At 36.6% G+C, this 21,975-nt stretch overlaps 1 protein-coding gene across 11 annotated transcripts in view; it reads right to left on the reverse strand.

Annotated features, from left to right (window-relative positions):
* The window catches only part of DLG2 (discs large MAGUK scaffold protein 2), an 885,772-nt gene that overhangs the window by 691,365 nt on the left and 172,432 nt on the right, over window positions 1–21,975 (reverse strand). For all 11 annotated transcript variants that reach the window (XM_055320441.1, XM_055320437.1, XM_055320439.1 and 8 more), the window contains exon 2: window positions 19,701–19,754. In XM_055320441.1, the coding sequence (XP_055176416.1) occupies window positions 19,701–19,754 (54 nt within the window). The remainder of the gene's footprint in view (window positions 1–19,700; window positions 19,755–21,975) is intronic.

The following is a 21,975-nucleotide window of genomic DNA, read 5'->3' on the forward strand; positions in this document are numbered from 1 at the left end:
ATTTATCTTCTCATATCACAGAATCTGGACTCAAAAGCTAGGATCTATGGTACTACATGAGATTATAAAAGCTTGTGTTCATTTTAAATAAAAAGATGACAAATAATTTCATTACAGGTTTTCTTTAAGTATCTGACATGTCTTCTGGTTCCCTCATAGATATGATGCACTTTCTTATTGCTCTAATTCCTCTTGTTGACTACCACCTCCTTACTCCACCTCTAACCTCCACTGAATTTGCCTATTTGGGAACATTTTCCAGAATTATTCTATTGCTTTTTTTAGTCAGATCCAATCATGCTTGTTTTAATTGCACTGGTCATAGACATATTATGATGATTCAATGAAATTTAGAGACTAATTGTTTTTGGCACATTAGCCCTTGACACATTCATCTTGACCCTCACTGGCACTTTACTCAATTGGTGCTTCTTGGCAATTGCTCAATTGCTAGTTATAACCTATAGGGAGTGAGACTTTAATCAGAGTTTTACTCTTAGCTATGAATTGCTAATTTATATGTGGTTCATGCCAGCAAATTCAGGGGAAAAGATTCCCAAATAGTTCTTAAGAGTTTTGCCCAAGTGATCTTCAAACTCGATGCCCATGCAATTCTAATTCAATGTTATATACATTCTGATGCAATATGATACAGAAAAGAAAGGGGGGGTTGTTTGAACAATATGTTTGAAATATCTATCATTTTAAACGTGCAATTTTGTGAGACTAAAGATATAATTCAGAAACACAAGTAAGGTAACAACTGCTTTCCAGATCCAGCAAAAAGAAATCAATAAACTTGACCACTATTTATGCACATTTTATTCCCACTGCTTGTAATGAAATCATGGCGGGCTGTTGTAGTACGTAAAGCAGGTGGGCTCTAGACTCAGATTGCCTGGGTTCAACTCCAGTTTCAGTGTTTACAAGCTATGAGAATTGAGTATATTTCTAAACGTTCTGGGTCTTAGTTTCCTCATGTGTTAAATGAGGATCATAATTATGTCTCCATTACGAAGTTGTGGTGAGGATCAAATGAGTTATCTGAGGAAACACAAACCACTTGGCACAGTTCCTGGTTTATCATGTACATTCTTCAGATGCTGGTGAATGTAATTATACCCTGGTATGCACTCAAATAACTGTGAGACAAAATGATAAAGTGCTATAAGAAAGGTACAGATAAAATTCTCTGGCCATACTGTCTTTCAAATTACTTTTTAATGGAAAAGTTATAAACCAGAGAAAGAAGAAAATGATGCTGGCAGGTATCCCTGCAATAACAAAGAGCAAACACAGAGAAAGAAAATCAATGGAGGATTTAAAAATGTTCTTTCTGCTTTGACATCTAACCTCCTGATTCCAATTTTTTATCAATACAATAGTATAGCCACTTTTAATGATGAGATGATAACATTTCTCTTAATCTGCATGGCCCAAATGGTTCATAGAAATGAAGGTCCATGCTGTCAACATTTCTGACTAATATTTTAATTAAACCTCAACAAGCAGCCACATTCCCAGAGTGGATGTAGCATTGTGATATAGAACATAAGAAATGTAAAGAACATATCCCCTGAGGGAACATTTATATGGCCTGGACCATCTCACATTTTACTTTGCTGAGGCTACAGGAAGACACAAGTGTCTGGCCCAGTGATAGGGGAACTAAGTAAACATTTGACATTTGAAAGTTACCCCTACAGAAAGATCCTCTAAGGAGATACAGAGTAGTGGTTTAGGGCAGTGCTTCTCATTCTGATATGCATCTGAACCATCTGAGGCTCTTGCTAAAATGCAGATTCACATTCGGTAGGTCTAGGGTGGGCTTGAGAGTCTATATTTTTTATCAAGCTGCCCAGTGATGCTGATTCTGCTGAGTTCTACCCTTTTGAGTAGCAAGGGTTTAGGCATAGATCCTGCTTGGGTTTTAGTGCTGCCTTTTTCTGTTAGAAGCTACATGATTGTGGCCACATAAATTAACCTTTCTTTCTGTGTGTGATTTTTTTTTAATGTGTAAGTAAGAATAAGATTAGTATCAAACTAAAATGGTTGATGTGAGGACTAAATTGATTAATGCATATAAAACATTTTAAATGTTACCCAGTACTGAGCAAGTATTCATTATAATATTTTATGAATAACTAAAGGTTTCTCATTATAAACATTTAGCCAGTCAACAGAGATGAACATTCTACAAATTTTAATTGAGTTTAATTCACCACCATAATTTATTTCAAGCCATTAATGTCAACAATCACATTAATCTCCATCCACATCCAAAGCTTGGCATGTTATAATTTTTCAAGTCATTGAACTTAAAAAAAGCAGCTAATTAACAATTCTCTTGGTGGTAGCTATATTCAGAGCATGAACTTGTCATGATATAGCAAGAGATTTTTCATATATTTTTTTCATGAGGAATACAACAAAATAAGATCTAAATATGTTTATAAGTAGCTCAAATGTATCCTGCTAGTAGCCTCACAGTATTACAGATAGTTGGTTTTCTTACCCCTTTGTATTAATCTCCTTCACAACTAAAATTATTCTATTTGTTTATTATCTGTCTCCCTCATCATGAGTTTAAACTCCATGAGGGAGGGACAATGTTTATCTTATTTAGTGTTATGTCTCTGCATCCAGCTTGCTGCTTGATATCTATTAATAAAGAAATGTTTGTAGAAATATGAAATAAATGCCTGAATATGCACATCAGTTGTACATTCCATTCATTTACTCAAGAATACATTAAGAATCTGTGATTACATTAAGAATCTGTGATATTTTTTTTTCTGGTCATTTTCTAGGTACTGGAAATTTAGCAATGAAGAAGACATAGTCTGTATGTTTAAGGAGCTGTGGTCTAGTTGGGAACAGATATGGGAGCAAAGAATTCAATGCAAGATCAATTCCAAATGGGTAGGGGATGCATAAGGAGAGCACTTATAGATTAGAAGTAGGACTGAAATAGAGCATTCCAATTAAAGGAAAAATTCATGCATCTTCTCAAAAGTGTGAAATAGTCAGAAAAATTAGAAACCTTCAATAGAATAGGTAATGAGGAGATTAATGGTCCTGGAAATTAATGATAGAGACAAAGGCAAGGTCCAGATCCTAGAAGGCAACATAGGTGTTTTCTATTCTGTAGCAGGTAAGAGTTAGGATAGAAGGATGAGAACTTGAAAGATAAAATACTAAAAGAATAAATCTTCTCATAAGGAATACTAATAATGCTATACAGAGAGTGACTATAGCAGAGACTGTTAATTGCCTCTAAATTTCTACTCTCCTCTTCTCCTTAGAAATTGTCACCCTGTGAAAAAGTTAAATACCCTAACCGCTCAGCTAGGTGTAGCCACATGACCATTTCTGATCAATGAAGGAGTTGGTTCTTGTGTGTAATTTCTGGAAGTGTCCTTAAAAACAGGCAACACACTCTTCTTCATGTCCCTTCCTGCTGCAGGAAATGTGATGCAAAGGTTGAAGCTATATAGCCCCATTTGAACCGTGAAGTGACTGAGAAATGGGTTATTGTGCTACAGTGTTAGAAGAGTTAAGACAGAATGACTTTAGATTTCTTAAACTATAGAGCACCATGCCTAGCTTTCAACTTCACTTATGTGAAGGAAGAACGCTATTTCCCCACTGATTTTGCTGCTCCTATTTTGGGATTTGTATGCCACTTATCCTAATTTTCAGTGTTACAAGTACAGAAATATGGAAGGGCTTCAAGAAGGATGTGACATTCAAAGTAGTTACTGAACAAAAGGAAGGAGATCATAAGGAGAGGAGGCATCAAATAAAAAAAAAAAAACCTGTGCATAAAAATCACCCAGAATACAGTATTTTTAGGAAACTGGGAACTCTTCTGTGTAGTGAGAACACAGGGTATATTGCAGGAAAGTGTTGGGGAAGAGTCAGGGGGAAAAGGATGACAAGGAACCAGTAAAAAGCCTGCAATATCACACTACACAGTTTAGATTTTGTGAGGCGATTTCAGGGCCATTAAAGATCTTAAATAGTGAAATGACAGAACCATAACTGGTTTTTAGAGTAACTCAGAGGGCTATGGGAACTCAAAGAAGGACAAGCAAGAAACAGAGGTGCAGGTTCAGAGGCAACTGCAGAAATCCTGGAGAGATAGGAGGCTGGGCCTAAGAGCCTTGACAATGAGGACATGGGACAGAGAGGAGAGATATTTAGCAAACATACTATGTAATAATGAGTAACCATAAGGGTGCCTGGGTGGCTCAGTGGTTGAGCATCTGCCTTTGGCTCAGGTCATGATCCTGGGATCAAGTCCCACATTGGGTTCCCCATAGGGAGCCTGCTTCTCCCTCTGCCTATGTCTCTGCCTTTCTCTCTGTCTCTCATGAATAAATAAAAAAAGAATTAGTAACCACATAAATGCAGGGATATGAAGCAGAGGAAGTCAGGATGACTAGTAGAAATGTAGTCTGGCTTGGGCAGTTGAGTTAATGGTGATGTTATTCACCAAGACAAGGAATGAAGGAGAAACAAAGATAAATTTAAAAAAAAATGCAAATAGGAGTCAGGCTTTGTGAAATAGGGAGGGGAAAAACAAATGAAAAAACCCAGCAACACTGATTTCTGCACGTCTGTTTCTTTCTCCTGTTCAGTTGCAGCTTACACATCACTTTCTCTAAGAAGCTTTCTCTAAATTCTTTTCTAAGGAAGCCACTGACCTCCCTGCTACCAATACCAGTATCACAACACTGTGCTGTGTTTTCTTCAGGGCACTTATTACTTCATAGCTTCTTTTTTATTTATTGTGTACCTTTACTAGAATGTAAGCTCCACGAGAGTGGACATTTTGTTTTGCTCTCATTAATTAAAAAAAGTGTGTCTGACACACAGTGGGCATTCGAAAACTTGTGTTATATGAATGCATCACAGTACCTAATACCAGTAGAGAACTCAGAGATTGCATTTAATATATATATATATATATATAGAAGGGACCAAAGCCATCACGTGAGAGGCCCCTCAGCAACAGATGACAAAGACCCTAAGCTCTAGCAATGCCCATAAAGAGATGTAAATAAAAAATAAAAAAATAAAAAATAAAAAAATAAAAAAAATAAAAAAAAAGAGATGTAAATAAATGATACAGCTGGTTAGTTAGGAGGGGTCAGAAAACCCGAGTTAGGTCCAGTCTGGCATTTACTAATGACATGCTCTTCATGAATTTTATGACGTCAAACATCTTTCAGTTTCCTTAGCTTTAAAAAGGACTGCTTTATCCATGAATATGTTGAGAATTAAATGAAACAACACGTATGAAAGCATGTTGTTCCTCACTTTCATCCACTTTGTCCCAAAACATTCATTCTCAATTCTTACTTATTATTTATTACACACAATGACATCTCTAATGCTACTTCTAAGATCTCTTCCCAGCTCGAATTTTAACCTTAACAGTATGTTTTGTATACTTGCAAATTTCCCGTTTACCACATTCTGGAAAAAATTTTCCCCTTTCTGTAGCTCTATGATCTTTTGTTAATGAGGTATATAACCATACTGTGTGTGACCTTAGTTCCCTTTGAGTGTCTTCTTCAGTCTTTTAAGTGAGTAACTCAGCAAATTAAATTTTATTACAACTACTGAGGGGCATGGTAGCATAACGCTGTTCTTACTAATGTCCCTCACCACATGCGGTGTAACCTTGGACAAGTTAAAAATCTCTTATTTGCCTAAGATTCCTCACCTGCAAAGTTGAGATAACAATATATTGCTCAGGGTTATTTTGAGGATTGCATAAATTAATATATGTAAAAAATTGTTAATAGTGCCTAGCTATAATTCAACAATTATTAACCACTATTATTCTTACCCCTTACTAAGCCATGTACGAAAATATTCAGATCATTCTCTTATCAATAGTAAGATATTTCCAGTTTTCCTCATTTTACCAAATAAGAAATTAAAGCTCAGAGTTTAAATAACTTTAAAGTTCATGCAGCTACTGAAGTGGCAGTGCTGATATTAATTCAAGAGCCACTTTTGTTGGACACCAAGCCAATGCTCTCGGACATGTCAACATAGTGCTTCATTTTGAAGAAGCCAGGTCATCTTGTCATGAAAGCAGACATTTATTAAACCAAATTGCCATCACATAAGCTGGCATTAAGTATACTTTTGACTGTGTACTTCTTGAGGAGCTATAGGCATTCAGAGAAGGAGAAAACTCAGTGAGATGAGTTGTCAGGGAAAGCTTCTGAAGGACCTGAATGGAGCTAGATATTTGTTTCTAATTACATTGAGCCTTAGGTTACTACAATGACCTACCTAAAGGTCAACCTCAGACCAGCTTTCAGCAGTAGTCTGGCCTGCAAATTTCTTTTCCCAGTTTTGTTGGGGGCCACAGGCAAACTGATGAAGCATAAACCATGCCTCTCTCTCTCTCTCTTTTTTTTAATTAACCCAATTACAGCTCATAAATGGTGACATGTGTCAGCAGAACTATCCTTGGAGGGGTGTTTCATTAACTTGATCATGTCTGAACCTGGGGGCATGTGCCTTGCATAGACAGCTTTGTTAAGCAGTAGCTGTGTCTGTTTCCAAGTTAACAGAAGGAAAGCTCAGTTTATTACCTATAATGAGTCCACTAAACCAACCACTTGCCTTGGAAGGTCTTTTTAGACTAACAATGGATTAGAAAGATTACATACTTTAATATTCTCTTTTTTTTAAGATTATTTATTTATTTATTCATGAGAGGCACAGAGAGGGAGAGGCAGAGACACAGGCAGAGGTAGAAGCAGGCTCCATGCAGGGAGCCTGACATGGGACTTGATCCTGGGTCTCCAGGATCAGGCCCTGGACCTCCAGGATCAGGCCCTGGGCTGAAGGCTGCGCTAAACCGCTGAGCCACCCAGGCTACCCCATACTTTAATATTCTTGATGATTTATGAGAGAGTCCACACTATGGTTACTGCTCCCTGCCCCCCTCAAAATAATAGGCATGCAAATGCTGGTGTCTAACTTTATAATTTCAGTTCAAATAGATTAAACTCCATTTTATAGCTCTAAATCAGTGGTATTAATCTTAGGTGCACAAAATAATCACCTGGGGAGCTTTTAAATACCCAATGCATAAGCCAAGGCTACAGTCAGGTCTACTAAGAAGAAATCTCTGTTCCTGGAATCCAGGCATCAGTATTTTTTAAGTACACCAAGTAAAGAAATATACAGCTGAGGTTGAGAACTACTGCTTCAGGGTACCAGGAAAACTATTAGCAACGTGTTAAAAAATAAATAAAAATTTCCTGAGATTATTTTTAAAGAGGTACTGATTATGAAGGGCTATTGTTGGCTTTCAGAATGCTGTTTGACCTATCTGGCTTTGTTATTTCATGACTATTTTTCCCTCATATGACTCTCATTAGATAACTATTCTCTGAGTTTCATGCTCCTGAATTTTCAAAATAGTATACCTCTGGGCAAAACATCATTTGGAGCACTTGGTAGAAATCAGGATAATCAAAATATATTTTCATTAAAAAGCTGTTTGTGAAGCAGCAGCTATGCTTTTTCACTATAGGAAAAGCTCATAAAGGTTCATTTTGCTATTCAAATATTCAAACAAACTTAGAACTTGTAAGTGAAGGAAAACATCTTAGGGCTGAGATATGATACGCTTAGAAAAGAGGAAACACTAGGGGAAGTCAACTATTGAAAGCCACATGGTAGAGAGCTCCCAGTATGAATTGATGTGAAACAGTGACTCTTTGTCTTAGACCCTGTTGTATGGACAAGGGAGACTGAATCACTTTGGTGTTTTTGAAGACGAGTCATCAAGAATTTTTTTCTCCAAATGTGATTATTTTTAAAGACCAATTTCTTCCACAAAAAATCAGAGATCAGAGGTAATTGATTGCTATCTGCAAGGTTCTCTATTAAGTGCTTCATCTTCAATAATTCATTTAATGCATGAACCCAAAAGGCAAGTGATGTTGTCTTATTTTATATGTGAGGAAACTGAGCCATTGAACCCGTGGTAATTTGCCCAGTGTCACAGGACTAGTAGGTGGACCAAGAAGGATATAAATTTATACCTGCCAGACAATAAATCCAATCCCTACAGTCAATATCACAGACTTTTCAGAAAGAAAGATAATTAGCCACAAAGAGAAAGACAGTTTTTTTTTTTCTAAAAAGTCATATCTTGACAATGAACTAAAAAAGGATGAATAGCAATGGAAAGAGGCTTTGAATATCTTCAAATAGTGATGTGTGGGCACCAAAGGAAGGATTTATATTGGAATAATCATAAGAGACAAGGTATCTGTCCAGCTGCTCAGAGAATAAGTAACTATAGTTACCTCTCAAGAATTTGTACCTGAAAAATATCAGTGTAGAAAAGTTTTGGTATTTCTGCTTTTCTTAAAGTTTGAGATAGGATTTTTTTTAAGCTTCATTTCAATAATACTCTTAAAATCAAGGGAAGATAATGTCTTTTAAGTCATTACTCTTTATTACTATACTCTTTTTTTCTTCTATTTGATCTCACCCAACTAACCATGATCTGCTTTATGATATATGCTGCCTGCGTTTTCTTTCAAAAAATGTGAAAAAGAACAAATATTTTTTAAAGCAAAAAATACTAACAAATTTAATGGGCTCTCCAACTCATTAGAATACCACAATATTTGGTACAAGGTAAGAAACAGTATTAGAATGATCCATGAGAATTTAGTCTTTGCAGGAAAAGAAAGACTACATAGGGAGGCAGATAACTGGATCACTGTGATCTACATGTAAAACAAGATAGCACAGGGATCATCTTTTGCTTTTGTAAGGCTTTTAAAAAATATTTATTATTGAAGTATAGTTGACATGCAATGCTATATTAATTTCAGGTGTACATGATAGTGATTCAGCTATTCTATACATTACTCAATGCTCACCATGATAAGTGTTCCTTCCCCTGCTGTCCCTCTCATAACCACCAGTTTGTTCTTTTTGCGAGTCTATTTTGTTTTTGTTTTTTTAGTGGATGCTGTTTTTAAAAAATTAGATTCTACATATAAGTGAAATCATATAGTATTTGTCTTTCTCTGTCTTACTTTATTTAGCATAATATCCTCTAAGTCCATTCATGTTGCTACAAATGTGTATGTGTGTGCGTGTGTATGTGTGTGTGTGTGTGTGTGTGTTTATGTGTACCATATCATTACCCATTTATCTATCAATGGACACTTAGGTAGTTTTCATATCTTGGCTATGGTAAATAATGCTGTAAGAAACTTAGGGGTGTGCATATCTTTTTGAATGAGTGTTTTTATTTCATTTGGTAAATTCTCAATAGTGGAATTACATATAATAAATATAATATGTAACCATCTACCATTGCAGCTAAGTATGGCTTTGTATCTAAGTTCTAACTCTTAGGATATAAAGGGAAATCATGTTTTAACGGGAGAAACCATGCCCATCTCTCTGTACTTCTTTTTTTTTTTTTTTTTTTTTTTAGTCTGTACTTCTTTCAACCTTTTCCTTGGCAGTCATTACAGTGACTGTGTACCCAAAGACAATATCCAAGGGTGGTAGAGCAAAAGATAAGGTTTTTGGGTCCCATCTCTTTAAGACTTGGAGAGCAGAACAGACATTCCAGTTCTGAACCACCCACTTATAGACTGTTATATGTGAAATACATTCCTATCTCGCAAAAGCACTATTATTTTGCTCTCTGTTACATGTAACTGAAAATATATGCTAAATAATGCACCATGAAAGATAGTTATTACTCTCTCTACTTACAGATAGGGGAAAAGAGTCGGAGAAGTTAGTTTTCCAAGGTTACCCAGCTAGTATATGTTAGAATAAAAAACAAACAAACCCAGAGTCCACCCTCTTTTCACTAAAGCAGGCAATCCCCTGTTAATTAAATACTATGGAATCAAGGAAGAATGAGACATTAATTTTTGTCTAGAGGAATTAACGAGGGCTTCCTGCTGGAGGAAGCAGTATAATGAGATCTTAAAAAATGGGTGTGGAGGAAAAGATACTCTGAGCTGATTAACAAAGTAAACACAGGCAAAGAGATAAAGAGATAGAGAAAAAACTCAAGAAAAGCTTAGTGGTTCATTGCATTAATTGATCACTATTGTTTCTTGGCTTTATTCATTCAACATATATTTCAGGGTATCTACCACATGGACAGACACAAACCAGGTCCTAGAGGTATAGCGGTAAAAAAAAAAAAAAGTCTATAAATTCCCAAATACATGAGAAGATGATACCACTGGCAATGCCTACAGGATAAAGTCCAAATCGCATATCAAGCAAATAAGACCTTCACAATCAAATTGAACCCTACCTTCCCAATCTCATGTTCTGTGACTGCTCTGTACTTCAGCCTCACAGAATTCCGTATAAATGAGTTTCTGGCCTCTGACCATTGCACATATAGGTCCTTCTTCCTAGAATGCCTTTTCCCTACCCTGCCTAAAAACATGTTACTTAATTTTTAAAAGCCAGCTAAAATTCTACCTTACTTTGACTTCCTCAAGTACAATGGTGCTTTATACCATGTTCTCCTAAAGCAGTTTCTTCACATCTTCATTCATTTATTCGTTCAGCCAGCCAACCAACCTAGCAAAAAACATGCCAGGTTATAGAGGTAAGAAAGTGGTAAAAGTGGAGCCTTTTTTCTTGTGCTTATGGAGTTTACACCTTAGGAAGAAACACTGGGCATTAAACAGTTACACTGCAATGTGACAACTTCTTTGAAAAGAAAGAATCTGAACTGGAAGCACACAACAGGAACACCATGCCTAACCTCAGCTTCCCAGAAGAAGCATTATTTAAGCTGAATCCCTTAGGATGCATAGGAGTGAGTCAGGCAGAGAAAGGCAAGGAGTGTTGTTTTTTTGTTTGTTTTTCAAGGAGTGTTTTAATAGCATGTGCCAGAACTAAGTATTGTCCACTAGGCTCCATTAGACTATGAAAGTCAATGTTTTTAAAAAGCATCCCAAGTGATTTAACACCACCACCACCACCACCAAGATTAAATGCTGGCTCAGGTTAATATTAAATGTGTTACCATTGTACTTTTGTGAATCCCTATAGTTTTGTCTTTCCTCTATATGGTATTTCCTCTCCCATCCTTCACTTCCACTTCAGTCCAGTATTCAAAAGCTTCCTGGGATCCTCTCTAGTAGCTCCCAAACTTCAGTGTGCATAAGATTCACCTGGGATGCTTGTAAAAACACATATTCCTTGCCCATACTCTGAGATTCTGATTCTGTTGATCTGGGGTAGAGTGGGAAATTCTGTAATAACCTGCCGGATAAGATCTGATGTTACCAGTTTACAGACCACATCTTAAGTAGCAGTTCTTTTTTTTTCTTTTAAGATTTAATTTATTTATTAGAGACACAGATTGAGAGAGAGAGAGGCAGAGACACAGGCAGAGGGAGAAGCAGGCTCCAAGCAGGGAGCCTGACGTGGGACTCGATCCCGGTTCTCCAGGATCACGCTCTGGGCTGAAGTCAGTGCTAAATTGCTGAGCCACCAGGGCTGCCCTTAAGTAGCAGTTCTGTAGAGAAATTATACAAAGACTTCTCAGAATTATTTTCTCTTGTTCTTAAACCTGCTCTGCCAGGTTGAGTTCCTTTTAACAAAAGTTGCTCTTTTGTCTGGGTATAAGGGGCATGTACCTTCAGAGGAACCATTACCAGGAAGAAGGGCATGTGCGGTAACTCTTACCCATCAGTCACATAGTCCACCTGGACAACTGTTATATTTTCTTATTGCCACCTCCCCGACCTAGACTGTGTAGGGATTTCCCAATGGAAGAGGAATTACTAGTAGAGTAGCCCGCAAACTGCCTTCTCTAAGAGCACTCCAGGGGAAAAAGATAAAAGTAGGTTGTGAATGGGTAAATAGGTCAGGTTTTCTATTTATTTTGTGATTTAAAAATATTCATTTAAGTCTATTTAGACTTAAAGCCAGCCAAAATTAGTTTTATAATTTCACAAAAAAATGATGAATCACTGAACCATTAAAAAAGCTTTCAGCAATTGCTTACATTAACTTCCATGTGTATCATGTATGAGAGTCTTGAAAGTTAATAAGCTTTTAAGAGCCATGAGGATAGGGACCATGTCTTTCACATGAACATACGCCACAACTCCCTAGGAGAGTTACAACTATTTAGATAATTTGAAAATACTTAACTCTAAAAAGGATAAAATGAAACCAACTCACAAAAGCAGAGAGGATAATTTTGATGATTAATTAGGTAATAAATACAAAGCACCTAAAAATACTGGTTCCTTGATAAACATTAGCTTCCCCCCTTCTGTTTTCTTTATTATTATTATTATTATTATTATTATTATTAATTATCTAAGTCAGCTTTGTCTCATAGAACTCTCTGGAATGATGGATTCTATAACTAGCTATGCTGGCTACTGAACATTTAAAATATAGCTAGTACAAATTAGAAACTGATTTTGATTTTATATTATTTTAATTAAATTTAAATAATTACATGAGACTTGTAGCTACTGTCTTGGAGAACACAGATTTAGAAGCAAGCATGACAGGGGATCCCTGGGTAGCTCAGTGGTTTAGCGCCTGCCTTCAGCCCAGGGCGTGACCCTAGAGTCCTGGGATCGTGTCCCACATCAGGCTTCCTTCATGGAGCCTGCTTCTCCCTCTGCTTGTGTCTCTGCCTCTCTCTGTGTCTCTCATAAATGAATAAATAAAATCTTTAAAAAAAAAAAGCAAGCATGACATAGAAGTTGGTAATTAAGTTTGTCAATTTGTTGGACTGAATTGGATACATCCTTTTTCATACAGATATGCATATGTTTAAGGTGATGAGTGAAAGGAGCAGGCACCCCAAGGGCAGGCCAAAAGGTGTAGTGAAAGAACAAAGACAGAGGATCCAAGGCAAAAAAAAAATTCTGTCATATTGATCAATGCTTCTCAAACTTTAATATGCATACAGATCACTGGGGTTCTTGTTAGAGACACAGATTCTGATTTAGTAGGTCTTCAAAGAACCTTAGATTCTACACTCACAAGGTCCCAGGTAATAGCAATGTTGTTTGTCAAAGAGTCCATTTCAAGGAGCAAAGATCTAGATGTAAATAGACCAATGGACCAGCATAACTGGTATTGGATCTACCTCTGAACTAGTTATGGCATCTGCATTCTTGACTCAGTAGTTCTAGACTGAATCCCAGAAATGCTCCATTTTATTAAAGGCACACCATCCCCCTCAATCTTGTGATGAACATTTATTACACACCTTCTATATATACTAGAAAGAATACTCATAACAACTCCTGAGGGGCAAATATTATCATTCCCATTTACAAATAATAAAGCAAGTTTAGATAGATAATTTGACTTAACCAAAACTCACACAAGTACTATCAGAGGTGGACTCAGAACCAGTTGCTCTTGAATCCAAATCCTAGTCTTTCTCATAAAATCTTGTTATTCAAAGTGTGGTGTACAATTGAATATCAGCCTCACTTGGAGCTTTATGGGAAATGCAGACTTTCAGGCCCCATTCCAGACCTACTGAATCAGAATCTGCTTTTTACGATTTCCAGGTCATTAATATTTGAAAAGCACTAATATACACCATCTCTACCTTTATAGAGCAAAGTAACAAGTGGAAGAGTAGAGGATCTGCTGATTGTGGCAGCTAAGAAATGGATTTAGACTGGCCAGGGTTGACTTTAGAATAAATATTGATAGCTTTGCCTCTATTGCTAAATTCTCATTGCCTCATGGGCACAGTTTAAGCCAAAATTAAAACTGTTTTCTGGTAGTAAGGATTTTTTTAGTTTTGAATAACACTATATTTCCAACAGATAAAAACATCAACAATATGGTTTTAACAGTGTTCATGGGGGAAGAAAAACACAAGAAAGAAATATACCTGTTTACTGAAAGATAAGTGTATTAAATCAGCAAAGTCTTCTAAAATATCTTAACATTATTAATCACTACCAGGATGCTTCAAACAAACATAATTCTGTTTCCTCTCTCTTCATGGGTAATACTGAAAAACTATCCAATTAAGAGTAAGAGTTGCCTGAATCAAAAAGGTCTGTTATTGTACAAAGTGACTCAGAGGAATTAATGTGTAACTGCCCTGCTCTGTGACCAACTGCATGGTCATCCCACTTCTGCAATACAGCAACTTCCTCCTCAGAGAGCTTTTACCCTGAGCTTCCTGCTGCTGGAATCATTCAGAAATGCCATTTAAACCTTGGTTAACAACACCTCTTAGTTTCAAGCCCATTCTTTGGCTCCTGAATGAACCACATTTCTAATTTGATTGTTTCTCTCCATCCATGAACCCACATCATCCTTTATTTTCTCTCATCCCCCACTCTTCTTTACACCTTTTACTATACTGTTAACTTTTCTTAGGCCATTTTATTCCCTTGAGACCACTTTTTGGTCTTCTGTCCTAGAAACATAGCTACATCTATATCCAATGACCTTTCACATTTGAAGTTCTCTATAAAAATCTCTCTGATAATACTGATATTATGATTGTTTTCAAATAACTTTTACATAAATAATCTTCTTGGAAGTCAAATATAGTGGGTGATACTATTAAGGATCTTCTCAATTTTTTTTTTTTTTTTTTTTTTACAATTTAACTCCTCTTTCTTTTCTCTGTTCTATTTCTCTCACTCCCTCACTTTCTTGGGAGGTTTTCCAAACCTCAGTCCTGGAATTTCTGGAACAAATTTCCTTGTCTCCATTATTATTTCTCCCTCTAGAAGCAAAGTTTCAGACAACAAAGTGTCTCAAAGAAAAGTAAGGTCATTGTACTGTCAATACATGCTAGATGTCTCTTTTATTTCTTAATAGTATCCCTTAAACATCCTTAATAATCTCACTTCCCATCATTGGAAGATACTCACTGTCCCATCAGCTGAACCAGGTCCCTTTAACACTTTATTTATTACCATTGACCCACTAATATTTTAAAAATGTAAGATTCCTTCTTTTGTAGCTGTTTTTCTTAGAAAGGACATATATAAATTCTTAGCCCTGTTACTTAAGAGTTTGGTGTGTAAATTAGTTTCTTGTTGAGCAAATATTCACTCCTTCTACTTTGACCTTGGCAATATGATTTGCTTTAGCCAGTGGGGTGTTAGTAGATGTGATGGGAACATAACCTTTAACTGTGTTTGTGTCCTGGGCTTGTCCTCTTGTGCTTTGGCCATTACAATGGAAATAACATACTCTGGGTAATACTGTCCCCCTCTGAGCCCCAGAATGAAACGTGTGAATCAGAGATGTCCTAGCCAACCTGGTAATCTTTAGCCTAAAGCAGCTGGTCCAGCCATCCAGCACACACTTATGGGAGAAATAAATGTTTATTGTTATATGACACTGATTATGTGGTTATTGGTTGCACATCAAAAACTGTTATGTGGAGTAAAAGTAAATGACAGATTGAGCTCTACCGTTTACTAGTTGGGCTAGAATATTTGTATCTGTAAAATGAGAGGTTTGCATTCAATGGATCCTAAGTTACTTAACAAGAGTTTAAACTCATGATTCTTGAGTATACCACTTCCCACAGCATATTTTCAGAAAACAAATCAAAATATAACCACTATGAAATGCACTCTAGAGAAGTAAGGGTGGGAGGAAGCATCCTAGAATCTCTCTGGTTAATTTTATTTTTCTAAAGTAGAGATAATTTTTTTTTTTTGATGGAGTTCAATATAGGACTCTGACAGGTCTGCTGAAGGGTAGAAGTATGTTAGAGGAAGAGGCTCCCACGTCAGTTGACTGCAGAGTACCAAGAGGGTAACATGTTACCTTTTCACTAAGCCTTCAGGGATGTGGACAGATCATATGCAGGATCCATTCAGTCTGAACTCTTTAACAACACAGAATTTTCAGCAGCTGTCATAAGACAATATTTAACATACAATGGGGAATAAAAAGAATACTGAGTGAAAAATGTAAACTACAGAGTTTTGAAATGATAATTTGCTTCTACTTTCTTTGCTTTTTCTTGAGTGATTTTAATCTTCACTTAGGGACTTCTGCTTTGCAGGAGAGGTGGGACTATACCATATGTAAGGTCTTATTCAACCTTATTACATCATGACATCATGCAAGAGTGAATTTATTTGAAGCATTTTTACATAGGAACCTCAGTGACCCCCTCTTTGTTAACAGCAGACCCTCTATGAGCTCTAATAACCCTTAACTTACTGTCTTTTAAAAAAAAAAAGGCAGAAATCTCTTTAAATATTTTTTATGTGTTTATTAAACACTTAAAAATTTCCTTTGGCCACAGATTTCCTCTAGTTATTCAATTGCTATTTGCATGCATGCAAAGGAATTGTTTCCACGAGGACAATATATTTCTAGAATCAAATTTGCTAATTAGCAAAATTAATACATTTACTTGTAATGAAATTATTTGTCATAAATATAATAATATAAAAATTTGTCATTTAGGTAATATTTTTAGAGAAAGAAATATTCTTATACAATATGAGTGAAATCCTCTGGGAGCTCTGAGATTGTTTTTCATTAAATAGACCTGAAATTATACAAACAACTAGAACATGAAAAAGAAAAGAGGAAAACAAAGTATAGAACACTGAGGAATGAGAAAATAGACTGCAAACAGAACAGTAATTTGTTCAAGGTTACCCAGTGAGTCAGAAACAAAGAGGAGAGTTGGGCCCCCGCCAAGACCCAAAGACCCAAAGTATATCTACATTAATGGCTACATGCTAAATCTCCCATTTTCTTTTTTTTTAATTTTTTATTGATTTATGATAGTCACACACACACACACAGAGAGAGAGAGAGAGAGAGCAGAGACACAGGCAGAGGGAGAAGCAGGCTCCATGCACCGGGAGCCCGACGTGGGATTCGATCCCGGGTCTCCAGGACCGCGCCCTGGGCCAAAGGCAGGCGCTAAACTGCTGCACCACCCAGGGATCCCCATAAATCTCCCATTTTCAATAGATGATGTATTCATATTTGGGTAATACAGTCATATTTACCATTTTCCAGGGTCTAGCATGTGTTACTTCATAAGTATTTATTTAGTTAAAATTATAAATAAACACTATGAACCAGAAATTAACAAAGCATAATTTCACATACATAATTTCATTTCATCCCTACAATCACCTCTGAGGTAGGTATTATAATTCCTGTATTAAATATTAATTTAGATCCAGAAAAATTAAATGAGTTGCTGAAGAAAACATTGCCATGAGACACTTTGGGACATTTTTACCATACCAAGCTACTCAGAAAACTTCTCTAAAGATCCTACTTTTAAGGAAGCTCAAAGAGGTTTTTCATTAAGTACAAAAAAATTGAAGATTAAAAAAAAAGAACTCAAAGTCACATACAAAGTTGATATTTAGGGAATAGAAAGAGATTTTATTAACTTATATGTGGCTGATTTTACTAGCTAATTAGTTGGGTTATCAATTAAGCATGTCTGCAGAAAATCCTTAGATTCCATTGGTAAATTATTTGTACATGAAGGCATCTGGTAGTTAAGGCACGAGAATCCTAACAGAAGGCTTTGAAATAATACAGATCTACCACAAGAAAGCAGTCCTACTTACAAAATCAAGTCTCTGTGCTCCATGTCTACTTCAAAGCACTGTTCATCTGCTTTTGCCAATGGATATAGAAAACAAATTTACTAGAGTGAAAACACAGAATTCCTTAGAATACATGGTTACTTGCACCAGAGGTATTGGAGCTTCTATGACAAGCTGTCTTCCACCCAAAGTCACATGTAGCAGAGGAGAAAGCATACTTATTTTCCCTAAGCTGAGAGGGTGAAAACAAGGGAGGGAAGGAAGAAATATAAGCAGCTTCCTGATAGGAGTGAAGTAAGATCTCAAACTCTTTAGCCAGGCTATCTACATTCATTCTTGGCTCTGCTTCGAACTGTGCAACTTGAAAAGGTTAATTCTTTATGACTCAGTTTTCTTATCTGTAATATAGAGAACTTAATAGAACCTATCTTATAGGGTTATTCTAAGGATTAAGTTAATATTTGTTAAGTGCTTAGTTTCAGGTGTACAGTAATCCCAATAATAATAATGCTTGACAAATGAAGATAGGAAGAGTGAGAGACAGAATAGTGGATGCTATGTGTCTTTAATGCATTGCTTTGCTTCTTTCTAATGGAGGCCTCTTCTTTTCACAGCTGGGGCCACTGATTTCTCCCAGTGAGCTTTTAACCCCATTTCTTGTCTGACCCTAAACGACTTGTTCAGAAGGATTTAAGAAGACTTAGCTCAGTAGTTCAGGTGAGTCAGCATCAAGTCAAGCTTGCTGTTATTCTTGTCCTGACCTTGTGTCCCAGTTTCAGTCACTTGTTCCTGTAATCAAGACCCAACCTTCTATTCCAGTTCTAGCATTCTGTTCCCCTGTGGCTGAGTCCTAGCTTAGAGGATCTGCTCAGGATCTCCAGTTCCTCTGAGGCAGACGCCTCCCAAAAGACAGCCTCTGGACTGGACATACATTGTTTGGCATATGGTGCATGAACTCTGGAAAATCAGTTGCCTATATTTAAAAATTCCAAACTTTTACATAAAATTTCAGATTTCCAATTTCTCTGGAAAAATTAGATGATCTGGCAGGACTTGGTCCCTAATTTCTCATTGGTAGCAATCCACTGGAGCCAAGTGGAGCTGCCCCCTTTGGTAGGCCATATGCTCTCTATTCCCTATTGTCCCCATGACTCCTGTTCTATTTGTTTCTGTGAGTTACTTGTAGGCATTTGAGTTAAGGTATCTAAGATTCAGAATAGCTGATACTTACCAAACATTTACTTTGTGCCAGCATTCTTTTAAGCGATTCACAAGTTTATTCATTTAATCAAAGACCAGGAATCTGTTTGTTCTTATTCATTATCCCTGCAGTTCTCCTTGCTTCAAATTCTATCTGCATACACCTGTGTCTGTCCCATCTTCCCAAATCACTATTTTCTATCCTTTACCTAGGGCCACTCATAGAGCCTTGTTGGGCCTCCATAATGTCAACCACTCATCGACATTGTGGCCATTGCCACTCGAATCTCCCCTGCCCAGGTGAACTTTGTTGTCGAGAATTTTGACCATAAGGGTGGCTGTATTTCAGGTACAGAATCCCAGGCTTTACTGAGCTGCCTGAGCCTAGTTATCTATCTCATGCTCTAGGCTTTCATAAAACCACACATTTCATTATATATAAGTAAACTACCCCTTATAAAAATCTGTTATAACTCTTGTTAGAAGTCCAGCAAAATCCACCAAATGTTTATTGATAGCTTACTTATGAAAGTGATTTGAATATTCCTTAATAAGAAACCCAAAGAAGTTTATCCATTTCTTCCACAAGCAATTCAATATCTTTTCAGGAAATTTCAATATCTTTTTAGGAAACATTATTTGAACACAATCGGCTTGTTTGTTTTCTCAGGATGTGCCCTTGGGCTTTACAAAACAATGGATGAAAGAGAAACTATTTGCATGACTAAGCCAAGATTTAGCAAATATCAAAACAAAACTCACAAAACTCATTTTACATATTTTGTAAGATTATCTGGATTGGGTTAAACTGAATATGTATCAAACTTTAAATTTAGCTGATTAAGGTCTAACATAATTTTTAAAGAAAGTCTTAATAAAAATGCTACTTACATAAGGAATCGTGTCCAAAGTATCTGTGTTGACAATTATAGGAGCAGGGCTGGCCTAAAAAAGAGAAACAGAAAAAAAAAAAAATAAATAAGTAACAAGTAGTCTATTCTGAGATAAGATCTGTTAAATGTATTTAACAGAGTTCAATGGTATTTCTTGAGGACCTGTAAAGGCGCTGTGTCAGGATTTTGAGGGATAAACGAAATATCTTGGAGCTCGCTGCAACCACCTCCTTCAAATATTTGTTTGCGGGGATCCCTGGGTGGCGCAGCGGTTTGGCGCCTGCCTTTGGCCCAGGGCGCGATCCTGGAGACCCTGGATCGAATCCCATGTCGGGCTCCTGGTGCATGGAGCCTGCTTCTCCCTCTGCCTCTCTCTCTCTCTATCTGTGTGACTGTCATAAATAATTAAAAAAAAAATATTTGTTTGCTACATTTACTATGTAATGAAATGAAGTAAGCAGTTGAATTGTACTCATTTTCTCTTAAATTCTACCCAACAGTAGGAGGTGAGGATTTGAGCTGTATGAGGTAAGAATTTCTAATAAGTTGGGTGACAGTTAAAATGTATAGAATTCCTTAATAAAATGGCTGTACAAAATCAATTTATTTTCTCTCTCATGGAAGATTTTTTTAAATGTTTAATTTTTTTTAACTTTTTTATTTATTTATGATAGTCACACACAGAGAGAGAGGCAGAGACACAGGCAGAGGGAGAAGCAGGCTCCATGCACCGGAGCCCGATGTGGGATTCGATCCCGGGTCTCCAGGATCACTCCCTGGGCCACAGGCAGGCGCTAAACTGCTGCACCACCCAGGGATCCCCTCATGGAAGCAAACTTAAACCTAAACTAGTATTGATAATCCTTCTCTTTAAACTGCCTTTTGAGAATATGTTGAAAATAGAAAGTTTCACTCATTAACATCTTATATATGCTTACCTATTATGCATTCTTTTTCCTATCTTCTGTGATTTATGCATTTCTCATCACGTACCTTAGAAATCCTTAGATAGGAAATTAAAAATTTGTCAAAGATGGTATAAAATCATATTGGGTATGCTAAACTATCTTTTTTTTTTTAATGTACAAACTGTAGTCATTCCTTTTAAAGTTAAGTAGGAAACTGTGGAAAACTGGTATAGAAGTGCTAGAAGCCAAGTCATTAGAAATAAGAGATTGCAATCTCTATTTGCATCAACCAATCTGACATCATGAATATTGAGTAGACCTATCTCTTTTTTTTTCTAGTTTCTAGAATTTTCATAGCATCTTTTCCTTCATCCCCTGCAGGATCTTTCATCTCTTTCCCAAAATTGCAGATTTCATTTAGATAGGGGAAATACTCTCATCATGATTAATCGAGAGCTGTCCTATAAGACACAGTGGTTTTGGCAAGTGCTCAACTTTTGGGACATTTCATTAGCTGTGCCCTCTGGAGTTAACAGAGTTAACAGCTTTTTAATGTCGATCTGCCTATGGAATCCTAATTGAATTATAAAACAAACAGCAATCCAACAGATTTTACAAAACAAAATTCCATGTTTTAACATAACACACTGGGCATCAAGAGCATGATCCTGGTCTTCATATCTACATAGTGGGTCAGCTAGATGTTCACAGTTTATTTGTTAATTCCTAAAAGCAAATACCTTAGGGTGAATAGAGGCTTTGGAGAAAGACAGTTTCCACTGGATCCCACCAAAAAAAGAAAAAAAACAACCCCCAACACACACACACACACACACACACACACACACACAGTACTTGTATAGAGGTATGTGGTGTCGGGAAATGAACTTAAGGTTTGATGTCAGAAAACCTGGGTTCGACTTTGGTTTGGTAACGTCCTGACTTTATGTTTTGGGGGCTGAGCAACTTCCTAGTGGTGTGATCTGAGGGCAAGTACATGAATCACCTTTGCCTCATTTTCCTTCTCTGTAGAATGGGAATAGAAAGAGATGTTTGAAGAATAAATGAGGTGACATATTTGAACATGCCTTGTAAACTTAGATTTTAGAATCAATGCTAAATATTATTCTTAGTATCCCTAAGGATGGGCCACTTTAAGAATATATTACTGAATGGTTTGTGAACCGTTAATACCCCTGAGATTTCAATGCGATGTTAACTGCACTAAAGAAAAGATTAGACCATGTGAAATATTACTTATTATATACATATTGCTTGCCCATGTATAAGAATACACACATATATTCTCATCTAATTTCCATAAAACCATATTGATGAAGCATTATTTTCACTATGCCCACATTA

This window comes from Nyctereutes procyonoides, unplaced genomic scaffold, assembly GCF_905146905.1.
Source record: "Nyctereutes procyonoides isolate TBG_1078 unplaced genomic scaffold, NYPRO_anot_genome, whole genome shotgun sequence".
In the NCBI taxonomy this organism is placed as follows: Eukaryota; Metazoa; Chordata; class Mammalia; order Carnivora; family Canidae; genus Nyctereutes; species Nyctereutes procyonoides.